Source organism: Strigops habroptila, chromosome 8 (genome assembly GCF_004027225.2).
Source record: "Strigops habroptila isolate Jane chromosome 8, bStrHab1.2.pri, whole genome shotgun sequence".
NCBI classification, from domain to species: domain Eukaryota; kingdom Metazoa; phylum Chordata; class Aves; order Psittaciformes; family Psittacidae; genus Strigops; species Strigops habroptila.
Genome location: NC_044284.2, coordinates 18,484,327 through 18,506,453, shown reverse-complemented (window position 1 = coordinate 18,506,453; position 22,127 = coordinate 18,484,327). Strand labels below are relative to the sequence as shown.

The following is a 22,127-nucleotide window of genomic DNA, read 5'->3' as shown; positions in this document are numbered from 1 at the left end:
AAGTGGAAGGTAAAAAAAGGAAAGGAAGGTAAAAAAGGGAAAGGAATAAAAGTAGTCATTTACAAATGGAAGTCAGCATATTAATGGAAAGATTTATTGTTTAATGATATTTTTGCAGTCTTTAGCAGTGCTCACAGTTTTAAGAAGACATGATGATGCACAGGTATATTAATTTTTAAAAGCAGTTGTGCAGATTTGACCTAGCTCTGCATCTCCAGGAGAACCAGATTGTAGCAGAGGTCACAGAGAAACCACTGAGCACATCAGTTTTACCACAGCACAGCATGAAGTCACTTACCATGGAGCACTTAATGCCTATTAAAATATTCCAATATTAAACATTCATAGATTGTTCACTGCAAAAAAGGCAGGTATAAGCAAAGCAGATGTTAAAATTTGGACAGAGAGATGCACGCAACAATTAAGCCATGGTCTTTTTCTTCTTCCCGAGAGGATCCATACAAGTTCAGAGGAGCTCTGCACTTCTACCTGAAACCACACTGGAATGTATCTATATTAAGCCTGGAATATATACTAGACCCTAATCGTTGATGGCCAGTCTTGTTGAACAATTTCCAATTGGAAATTCTTCCTTTTGGAGAGGTCGTCAGTAGTATTCAGCCATGCAGGTATGGGACTGCAAGAGCAGCTGAAACAGTAAGAGGTTCCCTCCTGCATTAGCAGTGGCCACTGAGAGGTGTATACTCCTGTGTCACACTTGTGCTTGGGCCTAAGTGGCTTTATATCTCTGTAGCAGATGCCAATAAAGATGGAGTCCACCACTGCCATTTGTTAAATGATGTGTTCTCTAGTCCATCAGCACAGCTACTCAAGAGTAGTGAAACATGTCTCTAGGTTGGAGACAAGTCTTGTTAGAGTTGATTCTCAAATCAGTGGGATAGTGATGCTTTAACTGTTAGTTCACATTTACATCATAGTAAGTGAGAGAGAAATTGGGTATTATCTTACTTAGGAAAGTCTTTTTAAAGCTGTGGTCATAATACAGAAGTGCAAAGCCATGAGCACTGGACCAGTGTGGAGGAGTTACTAAGGATGGTGCTGAAATTTAGATGTTGTGTGTCTGAGGGTAGCACACAGTTAAATGTCTGAAATCTTGATACTCAACTTTAACAATCCTGAGATGCGTCTTCAATCTGCAGTAGATCTCACACCTGCCAAAATAAGGAGCACTGCCTAGATAGCAAAATCCTTATAAATAAATAAATAAAGCAATCCTGCCATTTGTAAAACTGCACTCTCCCAGAATGGTTCTGCTCAGCTGTACTGTGGAAAGTGCTAATGTTAAAGAATGTATCCACATCAGCATTTCAGCCAGAGTCAGGAGTACCCTCCTGAGGGAATTTCCTGGTCAAACATACCCACTGTGCTTTGTTTCACATTGTAGAGTGGTCCCAAAGCACCCAAATGGATCTCTTATGGATGATACTAAGTCAGAGGACGTGCTTATAAGGTGCTCCAAAAGCTAACAGGTATTTAGTGCATGGCAGCGCACTAGCAAGCCCTCTGAAATACATATAGGATGGACAACAGCACTGTTGTTCACTCGACACGTCCTCCTTTACTGATCTGAACTACTTGTTAATGTAGACAGAGCTGTAGAGCAACCAGACAGGGGAGCTACTGTCTCACAGATTTAAAAATAAAATCTAACCAGGTGAAATTTCATCTTGTTGTACTATAGAGAGGAGGAGATGCCCTTCATCAGTCTTACCTCTCTGCCTGGTATTTAAAGAGCTTCACTCTTGCTACAGATACAGAGGTGGAAATGTGATGCTGCAGACTGTAACAGAGGAGTAATATTATCCTCTTCTCCAGTGAGTTCTTGCTCAAAGTTCAAATGGTGTGCATCCTTGTGCATCCTTACACAACAAATCCACATCCAAAGTGTGCATCGTTATGTGGGGCACATCTTCTGTCCAAATCACCCTGTACAAGCACATTCCACCTACTCCAAGCTCCATTTATTTAGGAGTGAGAGCACAGTTTATGATGTGCCAAAATTGTCCACAACCTTTATATCCGTTGTATTTTTGCTCCTATGTCTTAAATCCCTGACAGCTGAACTTCAGTTTTTCTCAGACATAATCTAAGGATGTATCAGCATGGAATTAATTCAGCTGGAGGAGCCTCTGACACCAAGTAAGCAATGTTGATCTTTCATGCTGTTATTTTCAATGACACTTGACAACATTAGTTCCAGCACTGACAGGCTTCCTCTGTAGTCCTGAAACTTTAGTTTTGTTTAGCTGAGAAATAAACTTGCAACTTATTTGAAGGTCTCAAGTAGTTCATAGGCCTTGAACAGTCCTTCAGTGTTGTAATGAATTCAGTGCTGCGTAACTCCATTATGTGCATGTCCTTCTACGATTATCTGAGCACAGCATGATTCAAATGTCGCAGATCTTGTTTTACTGTTGGGTGCTATAAAGTGCACAATATTTTCTCTACAGGAAGGAAAAATACAGGTTGTAGTAGATCTATTCTGCATGTCTACTGCACGATGCCTTTACCAAACAAAAGACCTGTTAATAGATTAATCTGTCATCACAATGAGAATGTAGATCAAACTCTGCTAACATTACACAGGGAAGTTGTTGGCTGTGCTGAGGTCAAGACAGATGGTCACTTCAGGGAATGTTTCTTTAATGGCAAGTGTTCATTTGAGTAGGAATATTTCTAGCTGGATGAGTCATCTCTTTCTCAGTTACTGCATCAGATAACAAAAAGACATGGCAGAGGCTGAAAAATACATCTTCAAAGCATCTTGCAGTGGTTTCCTTCTGCAATGGGAGTATTATATGGCACATATAGATTGATTAAAAAAAAATATCCTCCATTGTTTTCTTTTTGCTGAAAACTCTGATGTCTTTTTTCTCTTTGTTTTGTGGGGTTTTTTTAAAAAATCATGTGGTACTCGGTATACAAATCAGCACAACGGCAAACTGCACAAAATCATAATAAAGTTGCTTTGTTTAATGTAAAAAGTAAGAAACTTAGAGTAAAGTGCAAAAATTAGAGCGAATGTTTCTAACCCGTGGCTCTTCAGTAGCAGGTTTGACTCTTCCCTGGTTTAGAGGACAAGGACCATCATCTGCATGCTGGTTGCCATGGAGACTCCCATCACTTTTGGAATCATAAGTTTTGCCTGAAAGGAAATACTCCTTCAGCATGAGTTTTTAATGACTGTAGGTTTGTGTTTGTCAGCACCATATACTGGATTAACTACCACATCTGAGCAGGTGGGAGGAAAGGGAGTAAAACATTTCCTAGTAATCAGTGACAACATATTTTGTCTGTATAAAATCCACAAAACACATCAATAGAATTGCATTAGATTAGACTATTATGGCATCAAATGCATATCAAATCATGTAATGCAAATCACATGCATTAGATTAGACTATTGGCATCAAATCTGATCGAATTCACTATCAGCTACTTCAAAAGAGAATGAACTTTGGACATGGCGATAAATCTTTCTGACTTCTGCAGGAGGCTGGCTTGAGGACTGCCAGGTGCATAGCCGGTGAGGTCTCTCTTTCTCAGGCTGGAGTCAATAAGGGCTTCCCCATAACTACAAATAACAACAGCTTTTCTAGGGAAAAAAAAAAGTGTATGTGAACAAATGGGGCTGTTCATGGGAAGAGCTATCTAACATTTAGCCATTCTGTTCCGCACTGCCAGGACTCTGGGGTTTGACAGCTATGTCAGCTTCTTCTCCCAGTGCACAATTAATACCTGGGATTGCTGAGAAAGAGTATTTGTTTACTCCTAAACAGTGTGCAGAATGGTTATTTTCACCAGCATGGATAAGTTGGCATGAATTTCTGGCTTGAGTAAAATAATGGTTATTCAGAAGAGGAATATAATGATGCTGCGAGATTAAGTCTCAGTTACTTCCTAGTTCTGTTGTCTTTGCTAGATGGTAACTAAATAACTACCTGTTAAATCTGCAATTTTTGCTTGATTTCTTCTTTTGAGGCTGTTCTGTTCATCTGTGGGGCCATCAGTATACTTCATTGCAATGGCTGGAGTCTGGTCCTTCTCTGGCTGAGTCTGAGTAGCTGAAAGAAGAACAGAAAAAGGTATTTAATTGAGTTGTATTAACATTCATTTGTTCAAAGAGGGAAAGCTATGTCAAGTTGACTCTACCTGGTATTGTTTCTGTCCTGCCTTCTTGAATGGACTGAACAGATTCATGGCCAGAATCTAAGTCTTTCATTGGCATTCCCATAATCTCATTCTCAGTTGCAGTTTTATTTCTAATGAGGAAGTATGTGTGCATTTTCCCTTTGCCTTTTACTTCTATTTCTCCTCTTTCAGTCATCTCAAAATTCTTGTATTTTAGGCATCTAAAGTATCAGAAGCAAAATGACACATGAAAATTCAAGATTAACAAAACTGACACTAACGCTTTAGATGAGCTATTGTAATCTAAGCAATCTAGTCACAACAGTCTGGTAAAAACAGTATTGATCCATGAAAAACTGAGAGTTTGTTTCAACTGTTTATTCAAGCCTGCTGTGCTTTCGTAGCTTTCCACATGCAGCCTGATCAAAAATCAATGGATCACATAGTCAAATACTCCGGTATGGTGGTGGGTTCTTAGTGACCAATAAATAGATATTAAGAACTGAGGAAGCCAATATCAGTTTGATAAAACTATCTCCAGTTATTTCATCAGAGAAAGCAATCAGGTTCACCAAGCATAATTTACTCCTGGCAAATCCAGAGCGGCTATTCCCAATCGCCCTCTTCATGTGTCGAAAATGGCTTCCAAGAGGACTTGATTTTCACTGTGACTGACCAGCCTATAGTTCCCCAGCCTCTCCTTGCTATTTTTCAATATAGGTGTAATATCTGGCTTTCTTCAGTTGCTACACTGCTGATCTTCGTGACCTTCCAAAGATGACAGTCAGTAGCACTGTAACGCCATCACCCAGTGCTCTCATTACCTTTGGAGGCATCCCATCTGCTCCCATACACTTCAATAGATTAAGATTTCTCAAAAGACCTCAGATCTGATCCTCTTCCAGTACTGGTACTTTATGTACTCCTTGAACCCTGACTGTAGGTGCAAGGACGTTGAAGACCTTGTCAGTGAAGACCGAGGCAAGAGAGGCCTTGAGTAACTCAGCATTTATTCAGGGCGCTGTCACTAAATCACCTGCCACAGCAGGTCCGCATTTCCATTTATACTTTTCTGCTATCACAGCAGAAGCTCCTTTTACTGCCTTCAAACCTTCCTTGGCCATTTCAATACTAGTTGAGCTCTAACTTTCCTAATATCATTCTTATGTGCCCAGAAAATGTTTTTGTACTCTTTTGAGCTTGTCTTCACCTCCACTTCTTGCATACATAAAATACTTGAAATGTAGTATTTAATTTTAGTGACATGAGGTTAAAGAAAGTAAATTACTCACTGCATGAATAGGATAGTGATTTAAGCAGTTAGTTCTTAGTAAGTGTAAACAAAACTTTTTCACCACAAACTGTTCTGCTCAGTCACAGAGATTTTAAAATTTTGGTTATGCAGGATGTCAAATTAAACGTTCTGACTATCTTTCTAGCATCTACATCATTCTATTGGTACTTCCAAATAAGCTACCACAATTTCTTTCTTTTTTTCCATAGTTTGTTCTCTAGGATCAAAACTGAAACATCTGCTTCCACATACAAGTGCATTTGAAATAATCAGAACAAATAAAACTCTTTGCAAGAAGTGATTTTTCTTTATAAGTAAGCTGCATAAAACAGTGACTAAACACAGCACCATCTACATTGAAAGCTGCAGCTGTCAAGGCAGTTGGTTTTAGCCCAGCTTTTAACAGGCAAAGTGTCCAACACAGTTACTCACTGATAGGCACTGGAGCTTAGATGAATTTTACTTGGGACACCATGACTCTCCATCCGGGAAGCTATATTCACCGTGTCTCCAAACAAGCAGTAACGAGGCATCTTTTCTCCAACAACTCCAGCCAAAACAGGACCTGTATGGATCCCAACTCTAATCTTTACAAAGACATAAAACACCCCCAAAAAATGTCACTTATTATTTAACATCTTTCTTAATGCTATCCAGCCACCTAAAAGTTCATCCTAACACAACACTGCACATCAGTAAAATATCAAATATCCACAGGGAGAGGCTCTTCATGAAAAATGTACCCGTATGGGCCTTGCCCAAAGACACAGAGAAGTCAGAAGAAGCTCTTTGATGTCCTACTGCAACACATTAACCAGAAGACCAACCCAAGAAGCAGACAGACACACACACACCTTTGTGTTAGCAACTTACTTGGATAGGGTTTCCAGAAACTGGATTCTGCACTCCTTTAGCTGCTATTATCATCCCCAAGGCAAAGTTAGCAACTCGCTCAGCATGAGTGGATACAGGCACAGGGACCCCGCCTACTACCATATAGGCATCTCCAATTGTCTCCACCTTTAATTGAGAGGGACAGGTATGTCAGCATGCCATATGTCTTGCTCAGGTTACTGCTTTGCTGTCTGGGGCTTTTCTTACCTGCACCAACTCCCCCTTTCTTCTGAAAGATGTTTCCAATCACTAAAGAGCTCTGTCATGTGTAACTTTTCTTGAGATGGGGATCTTCTTGACTTCACATGAAAAATTTCAATGCATTCTGTCCCTGCTTACTTGGCCCGTTTTAGATATAAGCATGAGAAACGCTAAGGAGTAAGAGGTGCTGTGAAAGTGTCAGACTTTTTGTCTTCCTCTTACCCAGGGCAGACATATATGCAAAGAACTATCCCCAGGCACAGGCTCCTTAGCCAGGAGCTATCTGACAGCTGAATCCTCTTAATTAGCTCTAATTCACCAGCGGTGTTAAAAGCATGTTTCTTTTTCAAAAGACATCTCTTTTTCTTAAAGTCACAATAAAGCAAAGGAGCCTGTTCACTGGTGAATATTATTATTACTATGGGGTACACATGCAGTTAAGAAACCTCCAATCTCCAGTATGTCAGAGAATGCAAAGTGTTAACTAAGCAGTTCAGGAGCATCCTTCCTTACAACCAGCTGTTTTCTCACAACAAGCTGCAGAGTGTGAGACAAATGGTGAGGGGTTTGTCCTCATTCAGACATCCAGTCTCCTTGAAGTGCATGATAAGGCACCTTAGAAATAGTTTGGGGTTTGTCTCTATATGAGAGATTTTGCTGGGAATAGAATAGGTCTGTTTGCAACAGAGAAATCTCAGATGTCTAAAATTCACTGTAAAAGACTGTTACACATTAAGGAAATTTTCTAAACTGCTCTTATGAGACTTCACTGTTACGTTTACCATCAGTAAATAACAGATCAGTTTAAATGAGACTAATTTGATTTCCTAAAAAATGAACACCAATAGGAGAGCAGGAACATAATTTCATCTTTGGGTTTGTTCATTAACATAATGACTTAAAACTGTTCAGCATGTTAGTCTTGAAAAATGCATTCTTGTACATGCCTTCTGTCAGATAGCCAACCCCATAGTAATGCAGTAATTTTCTGTAACAAATTAAAAACAACTGTAAAAAGCTACTAATTCAAATAGATACCCTAATTATTTTTCGGTCATGGTAGGAGATTTAATTTAACAAGATTTTTATTCATACCTTCAGATGTTTATAAGCTTGGGCCAAGTGTCTTTCATCAATTTCAGTATTTCATTTCTTTCTCAATTCCCTGAAATAGTAATCTCAACCTCACTCCTGTACCCTAGTAACCTCCTTCAATATTAATAGGAGTTATATACAGGCATCAAAAGGAGATTATTATCGTGACAGATAATTTGCTCATGACGGATGATTTAGAATATAATGCTAATTTATCCTAAAATCTGTGGGCCATATCCTGGATGATTCAATTACTGAATACAGTTTCCTTGCCAAGTCAGAAATGCTTCTGATTTCCTAGTACAATTTATTGCAGGATGAACTGCATGCCTTGCCTGAGCAAGGAATGAATGAGACTTGGATTTCACCCTTTACTATTTCTGCCTTCCTTAAATAATTGATGTGCTGGGTGCAGACAGAAACTTAGGACTTGCTCTTCAGCTCATCAAATCTGGGTAGCTCTGGAGATGTTGATAATGCTATTATTATATGTCAATCGGGGTTCTGATCCTTCCAGCACAGCTTGGAGACAAGATGTACATTACAGTCTAGATCTAATCAATGCTCTTTGTGGTCAGCAGGAGATCTATACTGTTGCTGGAGACCTCCATGAAGCAAAACAAAGTCTAAGTATTATGTGGGTATTGTTTATAGTGTTATTTCCCACTAAAGGGGACATAGTGACCTACTTACAACAGGTTGGAATAAAAGAACTAGGAAAATCATTCAAATTGGTCCATAAACTAGGATATCCTCTCATGTTGGGTACGCATTTGAGAGAGAGAGATGTATGAAAGAACAGCCATTCTGGTGCTAGTGTTGTGGAGAGACTAGACCACGACAGACATTATATGCCTGTCCGAAAATTTTTAACATATTTAATCACATCTCTGCTTGTTTTTCAGTTTCTCTGTGTGGCCAATACAAATATGCAATATTTTATGGTTTACCTAAAATCATGCTGGGGGGAAGAGGATTTAAGTGCATTTAAAAACAAAACAAAACAAATCAACCCAACAACAGCAAAATCTTTTCCCAGACGATTTCTACAGCCTTTGTCTATCAGTACATACCTTGTACACATCATGCACCGTGGTCAGTCTGTCAAATCGCAGGTACATTGAATTTAACATGAGAACTATCTGAATAGGCTCACATTGGGCACAAATGTTGGTAAAGGTCACAACATCACTGAACAATATAGTGCACTCCTTGAACTCTCCTGTGAGCAGAAAGACCAGTAGTAAGTATTTGCAATGGCTGGACAATCACACCATCTGTTTGAGACCTGTTTGCAAGAATTACTTTCTCACCATTTTCTAGGACACATGACCCATTAATTGTAATACTCATATACGGGTGCTGATATGAGAGATGTCGATATAAGAGTATATCAAATATAAAAATTGTCACACATCTCAATCCAGGCACCCTTTGTCCATCCATATTCAGGATATACTTGGCTCTTTATCCCTAACTTCATATGTGTGCTTACTAAATGGAATTTAAGCATATTCTTACTTGCTAACCTTAATAAAAATGGGAATCATGGTGATGCTAGCTTTATAGATAGCAAAGAGGAACTGTGAGAATTTTACAGGAAAGAGCAATTTCTTCATTCCTTTCATTTTTGAGACCCCATTTCCCTGTATACCCCTGTTAAAAACAAAATCTCAGTTTACTGTTGAAACACTGAATTTTGTTCCCTGAATGGGCAGCTACTACCACTTTTCACCTCCTAGGAAACTGTTTGGGCAAACAGCTTCCAAAGCTTTGTTTGAAAGAATAGTTTAATCTTTATTATCAGCAAGATTAAGGGTCTGTGGTCCTCCTCCTACCCATGAATGTCACCAAGTTGAGAGTGTACTCCACAATAGTGGCAATGGGGCTGTGCCAGCACCCCAATCCCTCTATCACTGTCAACTGGTGCATGAATGCATCCTGTTCATTCACCTGCCTCAACTCGCTTCCCCTCTTTCAGCTGGTTGGCCACGTGCTGAGGAAGCATAGCATAGAGCAGAGCTTCAGTCTTTTTCTTCTCTTCCTCCAGGTGTTTCGACAGTATCCGCAGTTCTTCTTTCTTCCTCTCCAGCTGGTTAGAGAGCTCCATCTCTGCCAGTCGCTGCTGATTGAGAAGAATCAAATCCCTGGTCACGTCATGAGGTGCAATGTCTGCAATATGCATCTGCCGCTCCTCCAGTTCATGCAAAGTGCGAAGCAAAGGTGAGCAGAGATAGAGCATGCACTGCAGAGACTCCATCCAGATCATCTGGCCTGTTTGAAACAAGTACTGGTAAGAATTTTCAGCAGCTTGGACTTTGAAGTGATGCTTATTACTGATTAGGGACATTACTATCTTAATTTTAGGGATTGAGCTCTAGGGACAGTGGTTTTTATAGGGTCTGGATCAACACAGTAATTACTCTGTTTCCTGGAATTAGAGCTGGACTTGTGTAGAGGAGGTACATTAGGCAAACAAGAAAAAATCAGGACCCAGAAGGCAGGCAGTCATTCCTTGCAGCCGCTAGGCAGAGCCCAACCATGCCTCAGATCCCTCCTCTCCATGAGGAACCCTAGTGCCCACAACATCTCTCCTCTGCTAGTTCTTGAGCTGTTCCTGAAGCCAGTCAGTCAGCATCATGCACAGGAGAACTGAGACTCACAATGATTAAGTGAAACATTCAAAGCTTAATTTCATAGTGGATAATATGTGAGGCAAATAAAATCAGCAGAGCCTTCCTTCCTGGGAGCTGGAGCTTCCAGTCACTATGATCATCTAAATAAGCAGGTACAAAAATGCCTGAAAAGTAGAATGGATTTTTAATGGGGGACTGAGCTGTTGTTTTCTCTGTTGAGATTTGGTTATGTGCTTTATTTTTTAATATTTTAGTATTGTTATTATTCTGTATTTGCTTCATAAGTATCCTTGATGAGCAGCAGATTGGAACAGCAGATATACTATGTGAATTAACTCTGACAGCATAAGAGGAAGTAAAATTGCACCTGTGACTGAAGTTCCTTGTTTTGGTAACATCATTTTTTTTCAAGGTCTCCCTAAACTCTGTTTTTTTTCTGAATCTCATTATGTAAAGGTGAAAGGAGAGAAAGGAAAATTAGGTCATGTTACATAGTTCAGAGAAGCAAAATTGAGGTCACAGAACACTTAAACCAAATGTCATTATAGCTAATTGCACACAGCAGAAAATCATTCCAAACTCATTCCTCTCAGAAAAGTCAAGCAAATAAAGTAATTTCAATTTGTAAATTCTTATGTAACAGTGGGGGGTGGAGGGGGCAGGGGGTGAAGACAGAAATCAGGATCTGAAAATGTGACTACAAAAACTAAAAGCACAGCTAACTGATCTATTTTTAGCCACATTTGAAACCCAGCCAGTAGCACATAACCCCCCTCAAAGGCATAAATTAAGAATGAATCATGTATTCACATTTTAGGAATCAAAATGCATGGAGGCATGAGGGAAGCCATTTCTTTCCTCCAGCTGTAGCAGTGTTATCAGGACTTTGTCCCTGAGCACTTCCCTCATCCCCTGCCCCTCCTTGCCCAGCAGACACGAATAGGGCACTGGCAGGAGTGATGATTGCGTTGTATTATAGTGGGAATGCTCGCCCCACGTTTCAGTATTGTCTGTACGTGCCAAAGGTGCAACCCAAGATCTGTGAACTGGCATTGACTGTGCTGGGTGACTGAGTTTAACATGACGTTCCATGTGCAAAGTAGTAATTCCTTTGGCAAAGCACATTCTTAGCAGTGCAAAGTGATTCTGTGTCGAGTGCTGACATGTAGAGCTATGGGGAGGTGAGACCTGGACAGCTGCTTTTACACAGCTCAGTGCGTCTCCATGCTGAGCCTGGTGGCTCCACAAGAAGAAGCTGGCTCTGAAGGCTGGCATTGTGTCCCATCACAGGTCCCCAGTGAAGCAGAAGGCTGTGGATGAGGGCTGGGGAAGGCTCACGGGGCAACTGGCATTGAATCCCAACCAAACCCAAGAGTGACAATACAACCTTGTTTCAGGGATCACTCCAGAGTAATGCCTAACATAATATATTTGGTTCTAACATCTGCAAAGAAAAACACAGGGCAGCATTATTGGAGAAATCTTTTCTGGGAATGGGCATGACTCTCCGAGGTGCCTGTGCACAGCATGGGGAAAAGCCAGGAGGAACTAGAGGTCTGTGTGCAGTTTCAAGGGGATGATAGAGGCTTGGTGGGTAGTTCACACACTTGGAGTACTGCAAAGGATGAATGCAGGCTCTTTAGAAAGGACAGGCTGGCAAGGAGGGGGAGCTGCCATTTAAGTGAGAAAGCAAGGGAAATGCACAGAGCTCTGCCTAGGGCTGGATGATGAGCCAGCTGAGAGCTTCTAGATGAGTAGAGGTGGACCAATGTGAGTGACACTGTTACAGGTGTCTTCTACAGATGCGCTGCTCAGGAAGAACAAGTAGTCGAGACCTTATTGAGAGAAGTGCAGGAAGTTTCATGGTGGACTTTAGCTACTTTGATATCTACTGGACAGACAACACAACAGGGCACAAGCAATGCAGGAGGTTTCTGGAGTGCACTGGTGCATTGACACAGGTAAGTTTCCTGATGAAGGGAGATGTCCTGTTAGACCTTATACTTAGAAACAGAGAAGAACTATGGATGTGAAATCTGGGTGCAGCTTTGGTTGCAATGACTGTGCAGTGATGGAGTGCAGGAACCTGAGAGGAGTGAATAAGGCAAAAGAGCAAGATCACAACCCTGGACTACAGGAGACTGGACTTTGTCCCATTCAGAGATCTGCTTGGAAGAATCCCATGGGATACCATCTTGGAAAGAAGAAGGGTCCGGAAGAACCAATTGATTTCCAAGGATTTCCTCTTCCAAGTTCAGGAATGGTCTGTCTCAATGTGCAGTACATGGAAGGAGCCTAAATGGGTGAACGAGGAGCTCCTGGCTAAACTCAAATATGAAAAGCAAAAAATACAAGAGGTGAAGTCTTTGTCAGGTCATCGTGGAAGAAAAGACAGGGTTGAAAAAGACAAAACCCACCTGGAGCTGCATCTTTTCAGGAACAAGAAGGGCTTCTACAGGTGTATGAGCAGCAAAAGGAAGACTAGTGAACATATGGGCCTGCTGCTGAATGGGGCAAGGGGTCTGCTGAGGAAGGATATGGAAAAGTCTAAGGTACTCAGTGTCTTCTTTGCTTCAGTCTTTACTGGTAAGAATGACCCTTCAGGAATCTGAGGGCCCTGAGACCAGTAGAAAAAGTCTGGAGTGATGAAGACCAACTATCAGCACAGGAGGCTCAGGTTAGTAAACATTTAAATAGATTTCATATACAGAAGTCCATGAGACCTGGTGTGATGCATCCAGGAGTGCTGAGGGAGCTGGCCAGTGTCATTGTGAGGCCACTCTCAATTAGTTTTGAAAGTCATGATGACTGGGGGATGTTCCTGAGGACTGGAAGAAAGTAAATGTCACTCCTATTTTCAAGAAGTAAAGGATGGAAGATCTGGGAAGGCTTGGAGCATCTGCCATATAAGGAGAACCTAAGAGAGCTGGGGTTGTTCAGCCTGGAGAAGACAAGCCTCAAGAGGCATCTTATCAATATGTATAAATAACCTCATAGGAGGGAGTAAAAAATACTTTTCTCAGTGTTATCCAATGAAAGGACAAAAGACAATGGACACTAACTGAAATGCAGGAAATCCATTTAAACATAAGAAAAAACCTTTTAACTGTAAGGGTGGTTAAATACTGGAGTGGGTCACCCAGGGAGGTTATGGAGTCTCCATCCTTGAACGTACTCAAAACCCAACTAGACATGGTCCTAAGTAGCCTGCTCTAATTGATCCTGCTTTGAGCGGGGATGGACTAGACAATCTCCAGAGGTCCCTTCCAGACTCAACTGGAGTTGAGTCAATTCTGCGACTCTGAATAACTGAGATTAGAGGTGGTTCAGAAAACAATCTAGTCCTCCCTTGGCCTTGCCTCTGTTATTCAGGGAACCTTCAAAGATGGTTTTGCAGCGCTAGGAAAACACTGTCCTTCTAAGCCTTTCAAATGGAAACACAGTTTTTACTTCTGACTGAAAGCCTTCAAAATCTGGTGAGGTAATAGCCGAATTTGTCTACAAGTATCTTAAAGTACTGTCTCTAAACAGAACCATGTAATCTTCTCCTCACTGCACAAAGACAAAGCCATTTATAGGATTTCTGTGAAGCCAGGGGTGTACAGAAAGGCATTAGTTCAACTCCAGCATAATTCCTGATTTAATATGAACACTTCTGCTATTGAAAACGGTGAAGTACCTCTCAGCTCTAGCATTGGCCGTTGTTTCCATGACTCTGGCATCATCTCTCTTCTAGTCTGGAAAACAAATTGGCTGTTGATGAATTTCTGAATGCTAGAGATGGTGAAGGGTACTTCTGGATGAACAATACTGAAATAGTGGTCCAAGCAGATGCCCATGTTCTGAAGGCCAGGTACAATCTTTTGAATGCTCACCCCAGCTTGCTTCACTCTGAGCTTAAAAAGAAAATACAGACAATGTGTTATAATTCATACCCTGTTTGGGTTCAGGCAAAGCCAAGCTATAGCTGATCCTTGTTTATACATTTACATGCACTTAGGCTTGCTATACTACATAGCTTATTTCTGAGCAAAGTTTCTATCTTACTAGAGTTTTACCACAAAGATCTGAATGAGCGTCCTTCATAGCAAGACAAAGCCCCCAGAAAGGAATGTTGTTATCCAAATGCTCTTCCCTTTCAATAGTTAAAAAGAAAACAAAGCTACCTGCTATCACCCCTACTTGCATTTGTACAGGCCTAACAAATAGCTTTACAGATAGCTGCAAGTGAAAATTAGCAATACCAGAGTGTGTCCTGCATTCCAGAAAGAAAATAACTGTGGCATAAAATGTCTTGGCAAATATTAATTTTCTAATGGAAGCCATTGGTTACCTTCTCTTAACCATTGCTGTGTAAAGGTTTAGTTATTCTCTTTTAGCCTGCTGACCATTACATGAGCTCTTAACTCCTGCAGAAATGTCCACCCTGTCTTCACTGCTTGTCAGCAGAGTTACTGAAGCTCTAACCTAGCTACCAGTAATGTATGCAGGACTTGCCCTCTCTCCACACTAGTAATTTTATCAAATTATATAGACTGGATGTATTGAAATGTTTTAAACTCTGAACTTTGGCTAATGTGGACAGTGGCACAAAGTGGACTATGTGCTCTGGAATCTCTCTCAGTGTGATGCCAAAACATGTGCTCTGAGTGGCTATATTCAGCTTTCTTCTGCTGTCCTATTCTCAGCTTCTCCTTTCTTTGCTCCTGTCTTAAGCTAATATTCTCTGCACAAAATTGTGAGGAAGAGGAACTGTAGCTTGGTGGGAACTCAGGCTGGTTGGAAAACAGACACAGGGCAGTCCCTGCCAAGGGAAGGGCAATTCCATTGCTGCACAGTAGGTATACACAGGAGAGGAGACTCAGTCCTTCCCTGGAAGATACAGAGATTTTTGGGTCTAGTTCCTATTAGATGGGATTGCATGCTGCCCAATTTAGTAGGTAGCTGGCCTTTCCCGGAAAGAGCATGTAGAGCCTCAGCTGGCAGCAAAGCCTTACAAAAGCCTTTGGATAGATTAGTAACTGGGAAGAGAGGGTGACTAGCTTCAAGTACAAAAGTACAAAGAAGTCTAGAGGATGGGTCATGTCTCTGGCACATCCAAGCACAGGAAGATGGCCAGAAACCTCAGAAAATTCTGTTCAATGTTTGGTAATGAATAGACTGCTGCAATAAACCTTGCTGGCATATCTGCAGCTGTTTCAGACATGGTAATCTCAATAAATTCAAAGGAGATTCCTCTCTGAAATGATCCAGATCCAATTGTTATGAGTGACTTCCCATCACTCTATGGCTTTGTACAGGGCACTTCTGCAAATACTACAAATGAGTGTGTGCTGTATACAGAGCACACACAGCAGTGAACTGCAGGACAGTCAAAACAGAAGAAAGATACTATATGGTTTATGCAAACTAAAGGCCCTTACCACATGCTTGTCCTACCTCTTTATCAAAAACCATATGAAAGGGAAGTCCATTGCAGAATGTTTTTGTGTCAATCCAAAGACTCTTGGGATAAACAGGATCAAATCCTCTCAGGAGCTTACCTGTGGCAAGATAAATGTATAACTTTTAATTGGGTTGCACCTCATCAAACCAGTCAGCATTACTTTTTAGCACTCAGACAGCACCCTATATCATAATGAGTGAAGACAAAGTAAACAGTGTGTGGGTCCAGAAATGTGCATACATTTGTGCTAAATGCTCTGCAGTTTAATCCACAGCTGATTAGCAACTGATCTGAGTAGGCTGAGAGTTCAAAACCTAACCACACAAAAAGCACAGAGCGTTAGGTACACTAAGTTATGTGGAAACACTAAGAGTAGACGAACAACTGTAGACGTTGCTCCTCTGTGAATTTGCAGATATCACAGCAATATAACACAGCTATATCACACAAAAAATGTACACAGAAGTAGATTTAATATATTTTGCTTGCTACTACGGAACACTTATGGAGAAAAAAACCAGCATGATCACAGTTTCAGTTTCCTATAATAAGAATCGTAGTCCATAGCACAAAGACCAAATTATTGTTTCTATTTTACTTACCTTGAGGTTTTTTTTCAAAATGGTCACAGATCTACAGAGGAGATATCTACAGATCTAGCAAACAGATATTTTTGTAAAATGAATGATTAAAACAGTCAAAAGGGCTCATCCAACTGAAGCGCCCAAAGCCTTTGATCTTCCCAGTATAAACCTGGATTACCCAGTAACCCACAATAATCAAAGGATGATTATTTCAAGTGATCTTTCAGAAGGTGGGTACTACAATTACTCCAGTAAAGTCTGTTTGATAACAAATGCTTAAGTCATTTAGGAGACTGGTGAAAAAGATTACAAATACAGGGCCCAACTTTTAGACCTCTTACTGCTTCAGGGTAAGTCAGTATGGGTTTTTCATTTTTCAGAGTCTGGCTCGTGATAACCCTTGCATTTATTCTTACAGGTTTTGTTTGGTTTTTTTAATAATAATGCCACTCTAAAATTTTATTTTGAATATATGTTAATTTATTACTCAATGTATCTTCCCTTGTAATGCATGTGACATTGCACCAGATGGCATCAGGTTTAATTTTTCACTCCTCCCAGAATCCAGACATTTTGGCAATACTGAGCTGGATTCTCATTCCTCTTGGGGAGTTAAAAGATCCTAACTGAAAAAATCCTTCCATTTTATAAATCTATATAAACATATTATGTATAAAGGTATAAACAGAGATTAATAGATTGGCAGTAGTTTTTGGTAGCAGAAGGTGTAATTTGGCTTTCGGAATTTATTACAGTTGGTAACTTTGGAAAGGATAGCAGCTACTAAGTTAAAAATCACTCTTAAATTCATCATCAGACTAGATGATGTCTGCTGACATGAGAAGAAAGTATCAAATGTACCACACAATGTCATTTTATAGAAGAATACATTTCAGATGAAAGTCTTGTTTAAGAGACAGAAGTGACAGGTCATATTCCATTTAAGTGTCTGTCATTACTAAGCATGCTTATTATCAGCAATTTTTCTTTGATTACCAGTGTCTAACCAAAAGAAACATAAACCAGAAACATTTTGAAAAGAGGCAGAGAAAATATGAGTGGTAACTTCAAAATGGTTGGTGGGTGGAGAGGGGAAGGCTTACTGACTGTCTTACTGAAGACTCAGAAATGGTGACAAGCTCTCTCTGAATGATCTCTCACCTCTTCCTAGTGTGATTATTCCTCTTACTGTTTTCCAGTGGCTTTTCTTGACAGGACAAACAGAGCTTCCTCTGTCTCTAACTGTATTCTTGGCTTTTTCGAGGTCCTGCTGAAATAAATCCAGAGAGAAATTCAAGGGTGTTTTCATTTTAATAATATTTTAATAATATAGTGATAATGACTATTAAAATACCTCTTTATTGTGTTGGTTCTCAATTTGTTTTGCAGACTCAGCAACATATTGAGGTGAGGAAGAAAATTCGTTTCTTTCCTTGTATGAAAATACAGGGTTTTGAGTAACAAGAAAAACAATATGTTCTTTTTTCCCAGTTCTTTCTTCTTCTTCTGTTTGATTGACTATTTCCATTGAAAGCTCAATATTAAAAAAATCCAGAGCTGCTGCACCGATGATTCCTGAAGGAGAAACAAAAGACGAAGTATTGCCAAGAACAAACCCTTTCCATTTCCCCTTTTAGAGGGCCTACAGTGGAATTTCACTGTTTCCAAAATCACTTTTCCAAAGGACTCTGGAAGTAGAAAGCAACCTATGTCATTCCTACTACTGTTCTTGTGATAAGAATAGGTGCATAGTAGATAAGCTTTAAAGTTACTGTTTCTTTTGCCTTGTCTGATGACAAATGCTTATTTTCACTAGAAGCAGCTCAGCAGGATATCAGAAGAATGTGTCCAAATACTCACACATACCAACAATATTAATTCCCATTAACCCAAAAAGTGCAGGGATTCTAAAGAGCTATAGCAATCCATTTCTGTTGTTGCAGACTATTTTCTTTTGAAAGGAAGGAATTATCTTTCATGAAGATGCAAAATCAGTCCTCTCGTTTCTGCTTAGCTATTAGGCGAAATACTGGACAATAACATGAAAAGCTCTGTCTGAAATTCCAAATAGTTATGTGCTTCAATAGGAATATGAAATGAGTTTTGACAAAAGAGTAAGTTTTGATAAGCTTTTAATTTCAGCAGCATCTATGAAAGAAATGACTATGATCATCTCTAACAGACTTACAGTTATTTAGCCCTTGCACAACTGTGGCGATTACTATAAATGCTGCTAAAGGATTCAGTTTTGAGCAGGTTTCAATAGTAGTTTTACAGATTGCATGTACTGGAGGAGTATTTATTACAGGATGAGTGGATGGATGTCTTCAACTACAATTTCTATTTCACTGTAATTTAAGGAGCAGGAGTTGCTGAGAAAAAATCAACAGTTGGACACAATACACATCATGAACTTTAATTTTTCTTCCAGGAAGCCAATTTTATAGAAGTTCTATAGCGGGAATGGACACTTAGGGCCTGGGTTGTCATATCATAAGTCTTGATGGAAGCTACCGGGAGCTAGGAGTGATCAGGCAGTCGGAAAATACCAAGGTCGGGTATCTGGTGACTAAATCCTACCAGGCTTCAACTCTATGGCCAGACCTCAGCTGAAAAAGGATTCTGAAATCTGAGCAAAGTGTAACTGCAACTATATGATTACTTGTCATATATATTGCATTACCAGCTGATCTGTACTTTGCATTCTATCTGATTACCTGGCACAATATGGCACAGACCTCTTCTGTCTGAATAGTAATGTAAATGCATAGACCCATCTTCATTCTTTTCTACTCTGAAAGATGGCGCGTTCATCTCCTGAGGAAAAACAAACAAAAAACTCTTCAGTATATTTTTTTTTGAAGAAGAAAACTGGTGAATTCCACTTGTACAAAAGCATCCCATGTCTTGGTAAAATAAGCATATTTTTATGGATATGTTTATGAATATGAATAAGCTGAATAACAGAAAATTAAATATGCTCATCTCTGAAGGAAAATCTACTATGCATTAGAGCCGATCTGAATAATATCTAATGCTGAGGACTACTCAGAAAAAAAAATTAAAATTACCCTAACATTTTGGGGTAGTCCATTTCAGAACATAGGAGAGCCCGTTGTAGCCTTTTTTTCCATCATTTGTTCACACCTATGAGATGCTGTTCCTTGGTTTGCATCCTCTAGCAGAGTCTACCCATACCTGCTCAGTAATTACTACTCGAACTTGCCTGGTAAGAAAGGGACAGGTAGCTGTGCAATGCATCCAGGTTCTCTATGAACTCATAGAGATTTCCACCCAGTGTCCTCAGCATGTGGTCATAGCCTGAGCGTTTACAGAATTCAAAGAAATACTCTCCAAACTCTCTTAGAACCATGTCAGCAGGAACACCTGGCAAAATAAAGATACCTTGAGGAATAAGAAAGGCTTGGAAGCTCTTCAAATGCTGTCAGATGGATTAAGAGTGAATGCAGAAAATATGACACATAGGGAGGGCGTTTCAAAGAGCACAATCTTAGGATGGTGCAGTCTCAGGCTTGACCCAGGATGGTTCATTTTTGAGGCACAATGACACTTACCTAATATTTTGCAGGCTTTGTCAATGAGCTGCATTGTGATCTCATCTTTGTAAACCTCAAAAGTCAAGAAAGAATCTTGGACTCCAGCCTGCAGTCTGCAACAGAAAAGACAATATTCTAGTCTCAGCTATGCTGTAAATATAACATTCTTGGGTGACCCAACTGGCACTCATTTAAGCACTGTTTGCTGTTAAACCACTCCTCAGCCTCCTCCTTCAAGCATTATATTGGAACACACTGCTTCCTCCAATGGTTTAAGGGTTTTGCTTTAACATGGCTGAATGGTGGCATCTGCCTCTCCATTTCTGCTATTTCATGTTGTGGTATTATGGTAAACCCTCTTTAGGATTAGGGCATCATACTGTGGGGTGCTAAAGCAAGAGGAGTCTTAGTTTGTCTTTTGGTCTACAGGGTCATTATTCAAGCTCTTGGATCTCCACAGGCTTGACCAAAAACTTGCTTTTTTTTTTAATATTGGCTTCAATGGCTATTGTGTGTATGTATATAAGTATCATTTATATATCTTTATATCTTGGAATATAAAGTAAAGGCTCATAAAGTAAAGGCAAAACCAGAGAAGATGATACATTCAGCTGCTTTTCTGAAAGTGCTGGAATTAAACTGACTTCCTATCAAGGATGACATCTTTTCAGTGTAATTACTTCTCGATATTGTCACAGTGAGCCAGCAAGTCTGCTGCACAACTGTCTGCAAGACTAAATGTCATCCTTAGTTATCTGATATGACAGATTAATTGGAACAAATCAGTAGAGTATGAAGGTAAGAAACTCTTGCTTTTGCCCTGCTAGTTACTCCTAATGATTACTTGAGGTACACATCAGCTGCTGTTTACCAGTGAGAAATCATTATCCTCTGCTCCTAAATTCCTGAGCATTTTCTTTCAATACACTACATTTATTGGGAACACTTTACCTTAATTTTTCCCATGTTTCTTCACCATACTTTTCAACCACCAAAGACTTCAGGCATGTATTTATAAATCCATACTGCAAAAGCAAACATAGGAACATGGAAAAGCCATACTGATTTTCAAAATGCAGCCCAAACATGCCACCTTTTTGTATTTAAGATTCCACTGCTGATTTTATATGGCAAAAGAGAAAATAATAATTTTTGACAGCCATTATGCTTCCGGTGAACAGCACAGCGTTTACCTCAGCATTTCACAAGCATTCAGGAAAACAGAGCAAACGCACTCAATCCTGTTGTGCAGACAAGGGCCCAGAGGCACCAGGTCCGGGATCACGCAGCCTGGAGCACGTCCCCTGCGGCGGCTGAACCGCAGCCACGCACCGCTGCAGCAGCGGAGGTAAGTTTGGCTTTGCCGTGACTGTTATTTTTTGCGGTAGTACTGACAAACGGCACACTCGAGATGCAGGGGGGAACACAGAAAGCATAACCCTAAGTAGCACTGTCACAGCAGCAACAGCCTAAGGATGATGTGGTCCAAACCCCCCAGAGCAACGCGGGTTAGCCTGCTGACCCTGGCTGGTCTCTCAGGTAGGAGCTGTCGGTCTGACCCCGACAAGAGCTGTCCGTCCCGATTCCTCCCCCCATCCCCTCCCGCTGCTCCCGTCCGAGGCAGCCTGGCACGACCCGGGACTGGCGGAGAGTCCGAGCTGCCCTCCTGCTCCAGCGGGTCCCCGCAGCCCGGCCCGCGGAGCCCCCGCGCCCTCCCGCCCGCCGCTCACCATCCTGCTGCCGCCGCCGCCCGCGGGCTCCGGCCGCCTCCCCCAGCGCCGCCGGTGGCTTCCGCCCCGCTGCTTGCCTGGGGGGCGGCCGCAAGGCCAGGCCCGGCCCCGCCGCCCTCTCCCGCGGCTGCCGGCGCGGTGACAGCCGGTGGCCGCAGGCAGAGAAGCGCTGCCGAGGCTCCCTCCGCCTGGCCGCCTGGCTTTCAGCAGAAAACGTGGGTTTTCCGTCGTTGCCAGTGTTGCAAGAATTCCGAGGGATGCCGAAGAGCATCTCGGTGAAATGGCATCACTGTCACGATCGTAGTTTCCCGATACCACTGGTTCCCCGCTGCTGGAGCCCTTGGCACGGACAGGCGGGAAGTGGTGCGGGTAGACCCAGCAGGGCCCTGATGAGCGCACGGGGTCACCGAGCCCCACCTCTTGAAGCCCCGCTGGGGCCAGCAGCCGAGAGAGTGACCAGAGAGGAGAGTGACTTTTGCCAAGGCTTTCCTAAAACCAGTCTTAGCAGAGCAAGAACAGCAGTGGTAGAGTCAACAAC

General features: G+C 41.2%; 1 protein-coding gene across 4 annotated transcripts; it reads right to left on the bottom strand.

Moving 5' to 3' along the window:
• Window positions 1-72: 72 nt before the first annotated feature.
• On the bottom strand, window positions 73-21,948 carry LOC115611143 (guanylate cyclase soluble subunit beta-2-like). Of its 4 annotated transcripts, XM_030493565.1 has the most exons (16): window positions 21,590-21,948; window positions 20,811-20,884; window positions 19,878-19,972; window positions 19,529-19,689; window positions 19,020-19,119; window positions 17,657-17,877; window positions 17,464-17,572; window positions 15,712-15,815; window positions 13,952-14,168; window positions 9,590-9,910; window positions 8,710-8,858; window positions 6,320-6,466; window positions 5,879-6,033; window positions 4,174-4,373; window positions 3,963-4,085; window positions 73-3,166 (listed from the first exon to the last, which is right to left on the bottom strand). In XM_030493565.1, the coding sequence occupies exons 1-16, from the start codon at window positions 21,590-21,592 to the stop codon at window positions 3,015-3,017; spliced, it is 2,331 nt and encodes a 776-aa protein (XP_030349425.1). In that variant the 5' UTR covers window positions 21,593-21,948; the 3' UTR covers window positions 73-3,014. The 4 variants fall into 4 exon arrangements, with proteins under 4 accessions (XP_030349425.1, XP_030349423.1, XP_030349424.1 ...); XM_030493563.1 differs by lacking the exon at window positions 21,590-21,948 and having other exon boundaries at window positions 20,811-20,939; XM_030493564.1 differs by lacking the exon at window positions 21,590-21,948 and having other exon boundaries at window positions 17,464-17,569; window positions 20,811-20,939.
• Between the last annotated feature and the right edge of the window lie 179 nt (window positions 21,949-22,127).